Genomic DNA, 17,396 nt, shown 5'->3' with positions numbered 1-17,396 from the left:
GGCCGCCTCCAAACGGAAAGCCCCCGAGCCTCGCAGCACTGGCCACCAGCACGCCTCTCTGCTCACAACTGCTGGGTATAAGGGGGACGTCTCGGGTGAGGCTGTACAGACACTGGGGTGAATTCCCTTCCTTTTTTGGGTCTTTTTCTGGGGTTGTTAATGATCTTGCAGAAAGAGTGTCTTATAAATCTATCACAGGCACAAACTGTATAGCTATCACATCACAGATCTGTGTATGACAGATAGAAATTGCATGCACCGCTCATGGCATGCAGAATTAAAGGCTGATTTTTGTGCTTCCACTGCTTCACCCTTTAGGCCGCTCCTCAGATTTCTGAGGTCTCTTTTTATTAATTTTTCAAAATGTCTTCTCTCAGTTCTTTGGTATGAGTAATTCAGCATATCTCAGAATCTCACTCTGATCCCCAGCAGAGACAGACGGGAGGGCCAGCCATGTCCACAACGGCCCTCCGAGCTGTGGGAGGGGACTGAAGCCTCTGAGAGAAGGAGGGTCTCAGACCCACTGTATGAGGAGGCACAAAACCAAACTGAAGCCAAGTTCATTTCCTTTTACTTTAAGCCCGAACACCAAAACCGCTTGCATGGAACGCTTCTGGAGAGGATGAAGAGTGGAGAAGCGGCAGCCCCATGAAAACGCCAAAGGACAGACTATCTGTAGTTCTTCCTGTGCATTTGCACTCATTTGGGCAACAGTCACCTGGGCATAAAAGCAGCTGAGGACTCTGTCCTATGATGTCATAGTGAGAGCTAGAGCTCAGGAAACCTGGCCCCCTCCCCTTCTGCCACCAGCCAGTTGGGTGACTTCAACTATTCTGCTTAAATCCCTCTGTCTAAAATTCTTTACATGCAAAATGGAGACAGACGAAAACCAAACAAACAAAAAAAACCCCTTAAATAGCTCAGAACAATGTAAAAATTGCAAGGAATAATGTCTACAATTACAATTGAAGAGTAGAAAACACTTTTCAGATGCAAAGAACAATGCTCATTTGGAATGTTTAGGAAATGAGTCATTTTGGAATTTGCCAGAAAGCTCTGAACCTTTTAGATGTGAACATTTTAAACAGCCATGGGAAAAATTTTTTTACACACAAGGAGGGGGGCAGTATATTTTTAAACTTTTTTGATGATTATTTAAAAATTGTTAAAACACAGTGCACCCTTCCTTGTCTGTAAACTCACTACCGTCACCAGCTGTGAACAGCTGTGATATACACGTAGAGTCTTGCCCAGAGCGAATGCCAGCCATGCGCCCTCCACCCCACCGTCCCAACGACACTTGGTGGCACTGTCAGATATGTGCACCTTAGGTCAGAGGCCCTCCTGGGGACTCACAGGACGGCTGCATTTGTACACACCCATCGGGCACAGCTCCCAGATGTGCCTTCCAGAGCCGGTTTCCACAGGCAGGGCCCTGGCCCAGCTGGAGCAGCCTGGCTGTTACTGGTGTCTTGCTATGCTCTGCCCTTTGCAGGTAGTCACCTGGGTACTTGACTTGAAAGTCCTTATTCCACAGGTTGTGGAATCCAACCACACACAGTTCAGCCTCACTGCTCCCCAGTTTTCCCAGACAGAAAAGCACATCAGTTGCAAGTTTGCGGGCAGAACAGGTGTGCCTTCAGCTTTGCACACGCTGCCTTCGGTTTTCTTTAGGCACATATTCACAGAGTACACGCCCCCCGACACACCCCGCAAGTAGAAACAGTACATGCACGCATGCCCTCATTCAGTAAATATTTGCCTGTAACTCCCATTTTCATGGCATCATAGGAAGGTTGACATCTTGTACCGAGGTCCAACTTTCCTGTCCATACTGTTTCCCCACCTGCCACCTTCTCTGTGGCCCCAGGATCTCCCGCTCCCCACCCTGCCCCACTGTCCTCATCTCCACAACCTCCATCTTCCCCCGGCCAACAGCATGCGCACTGCTCGCTCTCTGCTCTACCTCTTGCTGCCTGAGGTACAAACCCCCACATTCCTGTCTTCAATCCCCACCGCTGCTCCCCCTCCTACCACAGCTGCTGTGCTGTTTCTCTTCTGTCCTCCGCCTCCTGTTGCTTCCCCGACCCCCGCCAGTGTCATGTGACAAGGCTGGCCTTTCAGAGTTATCACTGGCCACTCGCCGCTCGCATGTGGAGGACACGCACTGGGGATGCAAGTCTCAGTATGTGCAGGGCTTCGGCTCTCGCAGCCTCCTCGGGCCTTTGGCCCTGTAGCTGGACCAGCAAAGAGCCTGGCGACCTCCAGACCTAAGATTCCAAAGTTCCAGAAGACTGGGTTCTAGATAAGGACGCACTCTGTGCACCATTATACAAAGTCATTATCACCATATAGCATTTGAGGAAAGAAAATGACATAAATGTCATCGGCCAATGGTAGTTTCAGGAATTAACTATGGATTCCCATCTACACCCAAGAGAGAGTTCCAGGGAGAGTCATGGAAATATGCCTTTTACATTGATATTTACTTTACAAATGTACCATATTTTCTGAACACTTCCCTAAATGCATGAAGAGTAAATGAGGACAGGGGTTCACAGTGTCTAAAATCTGGGGTATATATGATGCCAGAGCTGGGTTCCCTCCCCCAGCAGATGAGTCAAGTGCTTAAGATTTCAATTTAGTAGAAACTATTTCTGAAAACAAGTATCCATTTCTCTCCATTTCTCACCCCAGAACAAAGGGTCCACGTTACCTCTCAGTGACAGAGCAAATGTCCCTGTAACAGTTTGGGACTGTTACTTTTTCTGCGCCACTTTTTAGGAACCAGCGAGGCTCTAAAGGAAACATGTTGGAATCCTCAATGATCCCTGGAAATGGCCCTTTAATTTCTCCAGCAAGTAAGCCAAGTGCTGCGGTATTTCAGGCCTTGGAGCTCTTATTCTGTTAGCGTCTCAAGTGAGGTAACAGGAGGCTCTTTTGCCCTGACCCTGAAAAAGGACTGGTTTATTTAACCTGAAGTTTGAGCAAACTGTCTTGGGCACTCAGAAGAGAGGGAAGGGCTTGGCTGTAGCCTTTCTGGAAAGGCCTCATTTACAGGGAGACACAGCAAGAAAAACAGCCGACCCGACAGGGCCACGAGCTGGAACAACAGGCGAGCTGGCACCGGGCAGAAGAGCCTTTCCGGAAGCCCGCGGCAGAGCTCCCGCTGGGCCACAGCTAGATCAACCCTCGGCGGGCTTAAGGTGCTTAGAAATCACTTTCGGAAAAATGAGAACCCAAATGCCATTCGGAATGGTTTTTTTCTTTTTCTTTTTCTCTTCTTTTCCTTCCTTCCCTCCCTCCTTCTCTCTCTCTCTCATACTAGCCATCGGCCTTGAGCATGTATCTGGGCAAAATTTCAACATTACATATGATGGTGAAAAATACCAAATCATCCTTAGTCTTATTTGTCATCTAGTTTGAAAAGAGTCTCCAATCGCACGAACTCTTCTGGGAATAAAAAGGAAGAAGCACTGAGATGGACCCGTGAATCAACTCTATCACATGAGGCTTCTGCAGGTTAAGAACAAAGGCTTAAGGCCCCACTGACAGCCAGCCAGTGGATGTTTCCTTGTGATGCATGAGTAACCATACATTTTGGTTCTGTGACTGCAGCGCTGACGTACACACCTGAACTCCCGGATAACGTTGATGGTAACTTCTCATCAGTCAGGAATGTGTGTGCGCGCATGTATAGGTATGTATTTGTGTGTACCTGCAAAATGAAAAGCCTCTCGTGATGCAGCAGGAAACAAAACAAAGCAAAACGCATCCACTAAACCTCCTAGGGATTAAAAACCAACCAACCTAGTATTTCCCAGTATCAGGACAGGCTGTTTGGATCCCAGAGCTGATCCAGTTCTCAAATGAATAGCACTCAAAGCTACTTAGGGGCAACCAAATGAAGGACTCACCTATTTTATGGCCTTACTCAAAAACGACCTTTGCCACAAGAATGATAATTTTTAAATTTAATACCAAATGAAAGCAAGAGTAATACCCAATATATCAGCATAACATCTACTGCCCCTGTAATATTTACAAGGCCACCAGGTACTCTCTACACCCAGAAAAATGACAGACTTGTATTTGGAGAGGGCAAGAGATAAAACCCAAAAATAATGTGGTGACTTAAAACATTTTTAGAAACAAAAGGGAGATGTGTTTTAAATATTTAAATTATACTTATTTAAATTTAATTAAAGCTATAATTATAAACAGTTTAAAGATAATAATCATGGTAATATTATCTATTACTTATTTGTAATTACCAAGACCAGGCACCATGTTTTAACTTTGTATACATTATTGATAAGGAGCCTGGTTATCTGGAAGGCAATATTACATAATGGCTTAGACCACAGACTTTGTCAAAAAAGTGTACCTGTTTCAAGTCCCCACCATACCGCTTACTAGCTTTGTGACCAGGGGGAAGTTGCTTAACCTCTCTGTGCTTCTGATTCGTCATCTGTAAGATAGAGGCAACAGCACCTATCACGTAAGTTTGTGCTGGGGATTACAGAAAAATAACCTAGGTGACGTCTTTAGCACAGGTCTAGGACGTACAAAGCACTAAAAAAACAGATACTTTGGGTATTATCACCGTGAACAACAGAACACACACAGAAGGTATCTCTGCAGATGTCATGCAGAAGGCATCCGTGACTTCAGAGGGCAGCACACTCAGAAGTCAGCTGTTTCTCAATTAACATACCTGAGCAGAAATTCCCCTGGGCCAGGCACCATGGTGTATGGGCAGCAAGTATGTCTGTTACTGAGGGAGGCATGGCTAGAACAACGCCTTGCGCAACTATTACTGTAAGCTTTTTACATAACTCTGCTTATAATCTCTTACGGGTCATAGCGATATGCTGATAGCGTTATAGTCACTTTGAGAAAAGACAGGCCCGGGTAGCTCATCTAACCTTGGCGGTAAGAATCAGTGGGTGACGTTCTTGCTTTACTTATTTCACTTAAATGCCAAGGTCCTCCCGTACCCTGAAGGGCGGAATGCAACTGGCTCTCTTCTGCGGGGCAATCCCGCTAGAAACACCGAACACCTCACGTATTTGCATGTGCTGTGCCTCCGCATACCCACATCTATAAATGCACCCTAAGGTGCCGACTGAGGGAACGGGCAGGGTTTGTTAAGAGGCTATTCACTTGTGTTGTTCAAAATGCAGTCAACATTGGGGGGGAACTCCCTAGATTTCCAACAGCAGCATATTATTTAGTTATGTTACATACACAATAAAATATCATCTACCTATTAAAATTGACCATATAGAAATATATTTTATTGACCTGGGAAGTCAATAAGAGTGGGGCAAAAGTAAGTTTACAGTTGTTCATGTGGAAAATACAATAATTAATAAATAATAATACAAGAATAAACTCTGTGTTTTATATACTCACAACTATAAACCTACTTCTGCCCCATCCTGTATGTATAGACACATTTTATATTATATAAAATCTGAAATGTGATTTGTGCTGTAGTATTATTGTTTTTTAATTTTTTATTCGTTTTGCTTATCTCTATTTTCTGGTTTTCTGCAAAGAACATGTATTGCTTAAGGAGAAAAAGCAAGTTCTTTTTTTTCTTTAAAGCTGCTCTTTAAGGGATCCAGGACTAGTGCTTGAGTCCCCCAGACCAAGAAAGGATTATCAAATTCCACCCAAGTTTCACATTCTGTGTATCTCATGTGGAAGGCAACTAAATTGCCTGGCATTTTCTCTAGCTACTATTGAAGAACAGCAGAAGCAGAACCGATAACCGATCTTTAACTAAATTCTGGGCCTGACCAGCTGCTGAGGAATAGAATGTTTAATTCTAAAAACCAGCACAGCGCTGCTAAAAAGTTCTGGCTGGCAGTGAAGGAGCCTGAGACTCAGTCTCGGCCCTGCACGCCCTGGCTCTGCCGGCCAGTCTGAACTTCGGCAGCTCACTTTGTATCTTATTAAATTAAGAGTGTTGAACTCGTGGTGGCTAACCCACCTTACAGTTCAGAAACAAATGACCATCTAGGCCCAGAGGAGATTCTGGAACGGTAAAGAAGAGGGAAACTAAATCAACGGGCAGCCGATCAAGGCTCCGCTGCGTTATCGGCGAGGTATCCGTCAAACACGTACCCTCGATCCCATTGCCTTATCAGGCCTGTCAGAACGGTCGGCTGAATCCAGGGGGAACAGTTAACAGCTCCTTCTGCCCTTCTCTTTATAACTCTCTTCCCCAGCTGTGCCAGGGCACTTCTTTAGACAATGTCCTTGGAATCACCAACATTTCTATGTGCCTGTCCACACTTTCACTAAGGCTGTATAACACTTCTCTCTGTTAGAACCTTCCAGTTCTTCTAGTGGGGACAGCCAATTGGGTCGCCTTTTACTGAAGTCTACTAATGGCCAAGGAGGGCAAAGGTCAGGGCTCTCTCCTGCCTCTGGGGCATTAAGTCCAAAATGCCAGCTGTTGGGAGAAGACTTGTAGCTGTTTGGTTCTCTGGTGAACCTTGCACCCCAAGGGCAAAATTGTCCATCAACTGATTCTTGGAGAGAGGCTGGACTGTCAGAGTATGACCAGCTACACAAAGTCCTGCAGAACACCTTCCTCGATATTTTTTATGGTGAAAAGTATCATTTACTGCACAAACCACTGAGCAAAATACAATTCAGCAGGCTAAAGCTGACGGCATGATGGCCTGTCAGCCAAAGGGGATGGTGGCTTCCTTTTGGGTAGTGGTGAAAAGAGTCATTATTCACAGGAAGGTTTGTGGCTCCCCTTCCCAGTTAAAGGTCTCAGTGCCAAGGATATGTAAAAAATCAACTTCATCAAACTAATCTGGATACAGACTGCTGGAAGATAATACAAAGACGCATAGGAAAACAATGTTCCACCAAACAACTTGCTTTTGCCCTCTCCTTTTCTGTATGGCTCACATTGCCAAGGGCCAGGAGACTATTCCCTGAGCAGTGAGGGAGACCAGATCCAAAAGCCTCCACCTCCTCCCGGTTCCTGGTGGCTCAGGTCTAAGGCGCATCACATGACTAGGATTTACCACTAAGGCTACTGCTCTTCTCCAGAAAGTGGTCTAGGGGAAGACACTGATTCTAGACACCCCCTAACTCAGTTCACACCTATGAGGAGTCAGAAGGTGGGGCACAGAACACGGCTGTGGAATTTGTGTCCTGCAGAGCGGCGGGTTAGACTCACCCGATCTGGTGAAGCCTTTCCTACAGTAATGAATCAGGAAATTCAAGAAAACCCATAGAGTTCCCGATACACTGTCCCACCAAATGCTAACTGTGTAGTTTATGAGAAAAGCATTAAAATGACAAGCCAAAAGGGTCAGCGTATCCAAGAAATCTTTAAGGTAGCAGCTTCTGCTCTTAAAACCATCGCTGGAAAGGGAGCCAGCAATTTGTGCTTAAACAGAAATCGATAAGAAAGAACAACGAATGGTGAATGGGACTTTCACAACGGCTGTCACTTCCCTGGAGTCTTTCTTCCACAGGAAATTCTGGAGCTATGCCTACGGGCAATCAATAGATACAGAAGCTAAAACTGTTCTGGGTTTATTATAATGAGAGCATGCAGTTGTGACAGGCAGTGCTTACTGTGAAAACCCAAGTCCATCTCTTTGGGGCATAAATGACGCCACCAGCATTTACTGCTCGTGCTCCTGAGACTCGGGGTTTGGCCAATCAATGAGGGGTGATTTGGCGTGGGGGCTCTGGGCTCTCTCCCACGGGAGCACACACAGGGTCAGCTCTGCAGAGCGGCAAAGCGCCACAAGCAGACCAAGGAGGAGTCACATCAAGCAACAGGGACAGGAGGCTTAGGGCTGAGGGGCTAGGAGTCCCAGAGGCACAAACCAGCTGTGATGTCCCTGCCCATGCAGACTGACCAGGGACGGCCAGGAGCCACAAGGACCCCGGGGAGATCAGAGCAGCTCCAGCCTCCAGAGGATCTTGAAAGCTTCTGGGTGCAAGTGGTAAACAGCGAGTGACAATGTGTCAAAATGTCCCTTCCACACTCTCATTGAGCTGAGTGGTATAGTGGCGCTGCCTGATTTCTAATTTCCTTTCTTTTTATATCTTCACTTGCTGGCTACAATGTCTATTTTAATACTATTCTCAATAGTTGGCCAATTCAATGGGATACTTCCCCTGCCAACCAGCACAGGGCACTTTCCCTGGGCTCCTTGGTGGCGCATTAGCGACCAAGAGTTTCACTTTGTACGAAATGAACCACGCAGCGGGGTGGAACACGATCATCCTCAGCCGGGGCTACACGGCCAAGCCTGTCCTGTTCGGGGTCCCGGCTGCCCTCTGCCTGGACCCCCTCCCTCTCGCTCCAACCCCCATCCTTCACTCCTAGGTGGTTTTCTCTTTGCCTTGCACCCTGATGTCACCCCTTCACTCACCAGGATGCGCAATGACTGATATGCCCCCATTGTTTCTCACGGGGCTGTTTGAATCTCAACCAGAATAACTTTAAGAGGATACGGCTGTAATTTTGGCTGCTAAGGAATCCTTGGGGGAGCATTACTAGGGCACCGGAACCCTCCTGCAGTCTGAAATCACAGCCAGATGACCCCCTCCCTCTGCAGAAGGCTGGCCAGGACTCCTGGGTTTAGCTGGGAGCCCCACAATCAAATGGCACCAGAGGGAATCTGTTCCCACTGGACTGTCATTGAGTACTTACTCTTGTTCTCAAGAACAGAGACCAGATTTAATTGTCATTATATCTTTAGATCCTAGCCTAGCACTTCCTATCAAGCAGAGATCAATTTAAAAACTGAATAAAGTCAACTAAAAGAGCTCCCAACAGCCAAAGCTGGAATGATTTGAGCAATAGAATACATAAAGTAGTACTAGGACCCCACCAAGTACAAAACAAATATTCATGATTCCATAGTGATAAAAATAATTGAATAAATTAAAACTCCTCACTTTTTAAGTGTGAGCTGTACACAGTGACTTCTGCCCAAAGAAGACAATATGGAAAGAGAAGAAAAAAACATGACAATAAAGAAACTTAAAATAACACTACTTCAGCCAGGTAATCGTGGACATGATCAGTCATAAATCAAGTCTATAGTATGTAGCCTGTGATAGTCCACACAAAAATCCATCCCCCAGCCTAATCATGTGATGAACATCAAATTCCAGTATGACAACATTCCACACTGTATCTGACCAGTATCCTGGCAGGACCATCAAAAACAAGGAAAATCTGAAAAACTTCCACAGCCAAGAGGAACCTAAAGAGATATGACAACTAAATATAAAATAATATACCAGATGAGATCCAGAAACAGAAAAAGAAGATTCTATGTAAAAACTAAGAAAATCTAAATGAACTACGGACTAATTAACAGTGTATTGATATCAGTTCATTAATTGGAACAAATGTTCCATACGCAGGTGTTAATAATAGGGGAAACCATGTATGTGGAGGGTATATGGGGGCTCTCCAAACTACCTGCTCAACTTTTCTGTAAATCTAAAAGTGTTCTAATAAAATAAAATCTATTAATAATATAAAATGAAGTAGAGGCAAAAAAAAAAAAAAAGAAAGCGTTCCATGCCCTTCCTTTTCCTATGGTGATTTGAAAAGCCACATGCAAACAAAGAGCTAGAACAATCCTGGCCACTTTGGATTAGACATTCTTGTGAAGAGCTCCAACAGCAGCCTAACTGTTTATTGCCATTTCAAGCACAGCACATTATTTCAAATTTTCATTAGGAGAAATAAACAACTACTATTCAGTAGGAAGTCCTGTGCTAGGATCTATAAGCCTTACTTAGTGCCCCTGAATATTCTGTGTTCCTCTTCATTTCCCAGCTTCCTCTGAAGTTATGTTGGGGTCACGTGGCCAATGGACTGACAAAGCAGTGACAGCTCTGGGCCAAGGAAGTTCAATGCAGGTGCACCTCCACCTCCCACTTGTCCCTTATAAGCTGACCTTGGAGGCTTTGTGCCCCACAGGGTGTCACTACCGAGGGAGGAAGCCACAGGATCCAAACAAGACTTCATCAGAGTGAGAAGGAAACCACCTTTCTGGTGTTAAGCCATTGAGATTCGGGGGTTCATCTGTTGAAATGGCTGTGGTCACCTACCGTAAAATACCAAGTGACTGCATTCCACCAATAAAATTTCCTTCCCTTCTGACAGAACATTGTTAATGGTAACATTTCTCTGTATTTCCAAATACCACTACTTACCACAAGCGATGGTCCAATAGACCAAAGAGTCTGGAGTCTGGTACAGGATTCGGAAGGGAGCGACCCGGGCACTGGAGTCCAGCACGACATCAAGGGTACCCACCAGGAGGCCTAGGGGCAGGAAGGAGGGAGAAATGGGTAAGGGCCAGTGCACTCCATTCCAGGGGCAGGGCGGGGGTCCACCCCGCCTTCCACTTAGCCCGCGTCTTCACTGAGGAGGCCCTGGGGGTGGGACTGACGGTGCTTGAGGTGGGAGCAGCGGGGCGGAGGGTGGGGGCCTGAAGGCCTCCAGCCTCCCTTGCTCGGCCACCGTGGAAAATGAACAGCCCAGCAGAGTGCCAAGCTCAGCACCTGCCTCCTAGTGGGCTTTTCATGAAGGTCTGTTGAGTTGGAACCACAGCTTTTTCCGAAGCCATCACCACCAGTGTCTCTTGCTGTGTCCTCTCGAAGGCTGGTCCCAACCGTCCCGAATGATGCCTTGATACGCACAGTGCCATGGCAACTCACCTCCTTCTGGCCAGCAGTCTGGGGTCAGGGACAGAGCTATGGATGAGTCGACTACAGCTCAGAAGAGCTCAGTTCTGGCTCGGATTCTGTTACAACCAGTTCTGTGGTGTGGACAGGCTATTTAATATCTCATTGCTTTCACTGCCTCAGTTGTAAAGTGACACAGCAGCACTTGCCTTCCGGAACCAGGGTTATTAATCAAGAACCCTAACGGGTTAACATGGAGAAGCCCTAGAGTTGTCCTTGGTCTTTGTCCAAGGACAGGAATCCATTTAGGTTTACTCCAAACCACAGTGACCATTGGCTGACCTAAGTACACCAGAAAAAACAAATTTTGGCTGAAGCGAAAGCTAATTCACTGGTTTGTTCTGGACTATATGAAGTACATTAAAAATAAAATCCATAAAGCCTGCAGAAGTTTCCAAGAGACAGATTTCCACGTAATGTCACACATGTGTGCATTTCTGTTTTCTGTGACTCTGGTTTTTTGCAAAGACCTCTAATAACTTTTCAATTATTGGCAGAGGGAAAAGTATGTTAACAGGAAAAGCAGGAGAGTGCCAGCTATAAACTGTACTCCTTTTATGTCGATAAGAAATACACATGCATCACCCCGATAACTGAATGTCTGTAACACTTCCCTCTTCTTCAATCACACGAAGAAAATGCCCCCAATACTGGAAGTGCCACATATGTTGGTTCTAAGACACACACACACTTCCGTCTGGGATCAGGGAGCTGCAGCTGAGGATTAGCTTACTGGCCCAGTGAGCCCCTGACAGCGTCCTGGAAGACAAAGATTGTCCGAGGGCAAGTGCGGCTCCCTGGGCAGGGCAACCGACAGCAGCACACGTTTCCAAGATTCTCCGCTTCTGACTCTGCCACGGCCCGACTTTCACACCCAGCCCCCCAGGCCTCAGTTTCTCCATCCTCAACGTCTCACTAGACTTCGGTACTCCGTAACACCAGGGAGGAAAGACCTCTGCAAAGGTCCAGTCAACCCACACATCTTGATCACCACAATTATCCCCAATTAAAGTCCATCTTCAGGGGCTTCTGGCCAAGGTGGAGATGGAGGGAAACACTGCACATCCTCCCACAACTGCAGCTCAACTACAGGACCACCACCCTTGAGAACCTCCTGAAACGTGGCTGAACAGAAGTCCTATAACTAAGGATACAATGAAAAAGCTGTGTTGATACTGGTAGGCGGGGTAGAGACTCCGAACAGGCTGGTTCCACGCCCACTCCCACTCCCACGCCCTAAACTTTGCTTGGGACACAGTAAGTTCTGAACACGTGTTTGATGAGTAGAGAAGTTAGCTATTATTTTTCAGTCACAGTTGGCAGTCAATGTTTATTGCATTATTTCAGGTGTATAGAAGAGTGGTTAAACCTATGATTTACAAAGTCCCCTTGATAAGTCTAGTACCCACCTGGCACCATATGCAGTTATTACAATATTATTGACTATATTCCCTGTGCTGTACTTTATATCCCTGGGACTATTCTGTAACTGCCAATTTGTAGAAGTTAGGTATTTTTTGAAAACCTAAATAATACTTTATCGCAGTATTGCCTAACCTCTATGAATACAAGAGGTCAAGACTTTGGAAAGGAGAAGGTACGCCTCCTAACAGAACACCAGGAGATGGGAAAGTTGGCTGAGAGACTCCAAAAAAAGGCGGTAATTGGGATTTTCTTAGAAGTCTTAATACTCCTACGTCTGAAATGGCTGTCAAAATACTGAACCTTGTATCATTCCCACACAAAGTGTTGTTTTAGCAGCTGTTCTAACCAGCTATTTTGGGTGTTAAACAATCTTCGATTGCCGGAGATAACTAAATCAAATTAAGGCCTTCGAAATCACTCTTCTCTGCATCTACCTATTACATTAGTTCGAGGTATCTTGCAACATAAAAGTGCTGTTTTCAACAAGATTCAGAAAACACTGCAGAATTCATACCGTGCAGCTTCCCACCTGGCTGTGGGTCCTAGAGAGTGTGTGAGGCACAGGCAGTCATGTGTCCCCTCCCGGGCAGCACCCCTCTGCGGGGGCAGGGATGTGTCAGGAGAGGGCTGGACATAGGGATGTGCCCATGACAAAGACCAAGCCATCTACTGATGATCTTGGAATAACTCAGGCTGAAGTGCACAGAATCCTGAAGATCTCTTGACCTCTCTCTGTTCCCTCAGCTTTGTAGCCAGTGGGAAATGAGGCCCAATCTACAGAGAAGAAGCCAGGGTGGCCCAGGGAGTATCCTGACCTTGGTCCGGGTCCTGACATGGAAACAATAACAGTACCTACTCAGAGACTGCTCAGTCATGTGCTATGCACTGTTGTTTAATGAAATAAACAAAACCGCAGGAGATTACAAAACACAGGCACCACCACTCTAACAGCTGGCCTTACATCCTCTTGTGCCTCCTCTTCCTCCTCAGTCCCATTTCCCTCTCTATTTCCCATTCTCAAGTGGTTTTATATTCTTCCCACTGGGGTTCTTATCTTTTTATTGACTCATGCGTATGTACATGAATGTAGATTTAACACTGATGTGTGTTTTAAAATTTACATGAATGATAAAGAGTAGATATTGTTCTGCAACCTGTTTTTCTTACCCAATTAACAATCGTGCAATATTTACCCAGGCCATTATTTATGAATCTGATTTATTCATTTTAAATGTTGTATAATATTTCACAGCATAAATAAACCATAACTTACCTGTTTTTCTAATAAAGGACATCAGGGTTTATCTTCAACTATTGTCTTTATAACTTGTCCTTAAGCATGAGTGAGCACATTTCTTTAGAATAGAATGAGTGGGTCACAGGGTAAGTACATTTTTAAACCATATTACACATGACAAAGTTGCTCTATAAAGTGATCGTGGCAATTTGCATTCTTACCAGGCAAGCGAGAGAATTTCTTTTTACTTCTGCCAATCTCAAGGGTAAGAAATGTTATCTATTTGTTGTTTAAATTTGCATTTCTCTAATTATTCATGAGTTTGAATATCTACTTCCTGTTTATTGGCCATTCCAGTTTCCTGTTCTGTGAGTTATTTGTCTTTCCTATTGTACTTGATTGGAAATGTTCTTTTTTTCTCTTTCTGGCTAATATCTATTTTCCTCAATATCAAGGTCAAGGTCGCCTAATGCATTTGTTCTACTTTATTCCAACACTCTCCCCATCCTCTCAACATTCAACCTCCCAATCGCCCATCAATTAACTGCTTCCCTCTCTGTGATCTGTCCCCAACCCTGCACTTTATGTGTGTTTTTAAATATATGTATATTTATATATATAAATACACACACTACACACATACACACTAAAGTAACTATCACATCATTTCCTTTGGGAGAAAAAGGTACAGTTTCCTCCCACCTGCATATGAGCACCTTGAAGGGAGACACAGCTTATTCATCTTTGTACCACAATACTCAACATATTATGGTAAGTTCTAGCAAATTGGCCTTAAATATTAAAATTGTGTAAGAATCTTACAAAGCATGGACATCAAGACATGAGAAGAAGGTTGGAAAACCCCATCTCAGAGACTCTGAGGCAATTCAGACAGAACTCCCATCTGAAACTTCGCACTGGGGGAAATTCCAACTTCTCAAGTTTCAGAAGTCATTTGCCATTTTCTAAATGAATACCGAGATTTAGATTGTCAGATCAAAGACAGATATTTATGGGAAGCCTAAGTCTTTTTATTCTTTTACTTTTGGACACAGTCCCACGATCAGCAATTGTCAAACAAACAAACGAACAAACAAACGAGAAAACCTAAAGATTTAATTAACCAATTTAACTTCTTGCATCCAATACACAGATGGGTAAACACCGGTTGGCACACCCTCCCGGCCAAAGGACCAGGTGGGAGATGAGGGAAACTGTCTTGTGGGCGCGGCAGGGAGGGGGATGCTGGCGTTGCCAGGTGAGGGCCAGCTCCGCCCCCGGAAGTGCACCTGAGTTCTAGTGTCGCTGTGAACAATGTGAAGGTACACACACTACCGTAGGCCAGCCACTGTGCCACAGCAGCCTGAGAGTGAATGGGCAGCAGCTGCTCTCTCTGTGAAAGGAGGCGAGGGCGTGAGAGGTTTGTCGGGAGCGGTGCCTGGGACTGGGCTGCGGGCATTGGGTTTTTCTCAGTTTCATAACCTCAGGGTGTAACAGGCATTCTCCAGTGTGGGGGCCACTGGCTACGAGGGGGAGACCAATCCCAGCAGTGGGATTCTACCTTCAGTGCAGAGCAGACTGGGGGCATATTCTCCAACCCCTCTAACCCACTTCTGTAACAATGGTTCCTCAGCCATGACGGTTGGAACAGACCAACCACAACACTTTCCCTTCTGTAGTGTTTCCAAGCATTTTTTGATCACAGGGTTTATGGCATTCATGCTCCTTCTATAAGACCCAGATAGTTAGGGCTTGAAAGGAGAGAAGAAGCCATGATGTTCCTTTCCGTTTTCCATCCCAAAAGATAATCACAGGCTGGGTTATCGCTAAGCAAATGGGAGGCTGAAATTGGAAGAACGTTTTGTCTGCCCAGCTGCTGTCATGCAGCCAATCAGCACGGGCCGCTCCAATCGCCTAGGCTCCCCAGGGGGCTGGCGGGGGGGGGAGGGGGGGGCTGCTCCAGTCGGCCCGCGGGCCAGGCTCTTCACGTCACACGTGCCTGCTCCTGCCAAACGGGACGTCCGCTGGAACTGACATTTCCTTCTCTTTGAGCCAGAGTCTGAGAAAGAATCATTAAAATATTTTCTTTCTACCTTGCCTTATACCCCGTTAGGACCAGCTACGTCCTTGGCAAGGCCCCGTACAAAATGCAACTGCAGGTCCTCCTGCTCAAAAATTCTTATGAATTTCAGGACAGCCCCAGGACATTACACGAAGCCTGGGGCCTTCTAGAAAGTGCAGGTCCCTGTGCAACAGGACAGGCCGCAGACCCAGTGGGCCAGCCTTGACCCCAGCACTGCCACGGTGACTTCATCCCTACAGACAAGCTGCTGTTTCCAGACTTTGTCAGGGATTCAAGTCTGCTCTGAAACAGACCAGGGAGGACACTGAACTGCGTTTATTCAAAAAACACTCCAGGCCCCTGGTGCTCCAGTCCCTCACACAAGGTCTCCTCAGGAAGAGGAAGGTAGATGCATTTTTGTTACATTCACTGCTGCTGCTATTTAAGTTACTTGTCTCTACAGGCAGGTCTGAACATTGGAAACTGAAGGCTCAGGGCCGGCCAAGGTCAGCCTGGGCAGCGCTGGCGGGAGCAGGGAAGCCCACCGCCCTCCCCGGAGGGAGACCGGGACGCCCTCGGACCCCCGTCAGGCAGCGTGGACAGCAGCCGGCGCTGCCCACAGCTGGCTGCCAGCCCTTCTAATTCGCAGACCTTCTCCACAATGAAATAACGGTATGAAAGAGAAACAATTATGAACTCAAAATTACATTTAGGAAATGACCAAGGATGTCTAAGTGAACGATAGTACATCTCTATAATGAAACATAGACATTGACAATCATGTCCTCAGATAACTATTTAATGGCATGGCAAAATGCATCTAGTACATTATGTGAAAAATGCACAAAATTATCGTTTTAGTCTATATGATCCCAATCTGTCACAATATAGGTATATTAAAAATTATAATGTACATATTGTTTTTAAAGATTATAAAAACTAACATATCAGGGTATCCACAATGATTGGTATACCCAAAAATCCAAAATGTTCATTTTATTTTCTCCTGTGTCCTTCTGTGTTTTCGAAAATTTCTCAAATGGACATTTAATCTTCTATTTTGCGCTTTCTCTACGCAGAGAGCGACCATACCATGAAGTAAATAGATGGTTACTGTGTTTAACTTAACACTGATACTTCATTTCAGATAATCATAGGTTAGTAAAGCCAGTCATGGGCAAGAGAAGGGCATCCAGAAATGCGCAGGGCAGGCAAGCGGCCGTGGGGTCCACAGGAGCCGCGAGGGGAGGAGAGGAGCCCCCACCCTAGGCTCCCTAGCTTCCTGTCAGCCTCCTAGGCCTAGTTCCAATTCCCCCGAATCTTGGCCACTAAGGCAGGTCCTTGAGGCAACCCAAGTCTCTGCTCCTTGCAAGAAAAGCACCCAGTTAACACCCTAACTAACCCCTTTGGCTCCATCTAAGAGGGGCTCTGAGTAAATACCCTTTTTGTAGGACAGAGAGACAAGTGTTATATAACAAAGCATTAAGGCATTAACAACAGTTTAATAATATGCTTTCCTGCCTTGCATCCAAATATTCCAGAATAGATATAAATAGCGACTGCAGAACTGTAATTAAGACAATCATGCTATTTACAGGGGAGAAATTCAGTAGCAGCCTGGCTAGATACTGGGAGTCTTGCCTGACCTTATACCACTTTGATAGCCCGAAACTGCCCTTGCATCCCCCCCTTCAGAAGATTCACAGTTCTAGCTTAGCCCTAAGTCACCCGGATCAAACTACGGCATGTTTCACAGAGACATTTCAGTTTGCAATAGATCAAGTGAGAGGAACCTTCGCCTAAGGTCCAGGCCAAGTCTTTACGGGAAAACTACGCGGGGAGGACCTGAAAGTAAGGAGAAGTCCTGGCACCAACAAGCGGAGGACACCAAAAACCAAGAGACCAAAGAGG

At 45.8% G+C, this 17,396-nt stretch overlaps 1 protein-coding gene across 1 annotated transcript in view; it reads right to left on the bottom strand.

Annotated features, from left to right (window-relative positions):
- TBC1D9 (TBC1 domain family member 9) overlaps window positions 1-17,396 on the bottom strand; it is a 74,833-nt gene that overhangs the window by 33,027 nt on the left and 24,410 nt on the right. The window contains exon 2 of the mRNA XM_054562949.1: window positions 10,228-10,338. Coding sequence (XP_054418924.1) covers window positions 10,228-10,338 — 111 coding nt within the window. The remainder of the gene's footprint in view (window positions 1-10,227; window positions 10,339-17,396) is intronic.

Source organism: Pteronotus mesoamericanus, unplaced genomic scaffold (genome assembly GCF_021234165.1).
Source record: "Pteronotus mesoamericanus isolate MK-2021 breed Mesoamerican mustached bat unplaced genomic scaffold, CSHL_Meso_final contig_163, whole genome shotgun sequence".
NCBI lineage: Eukaryota > Metazoa > Chordata > Mammalia > Chiroptera > Mormoopidae > Pteronotus > Pteronotus mesoamericanus.
This window is presented reverse-complemented; position numbering and strand designations above follow the sequence as displayed.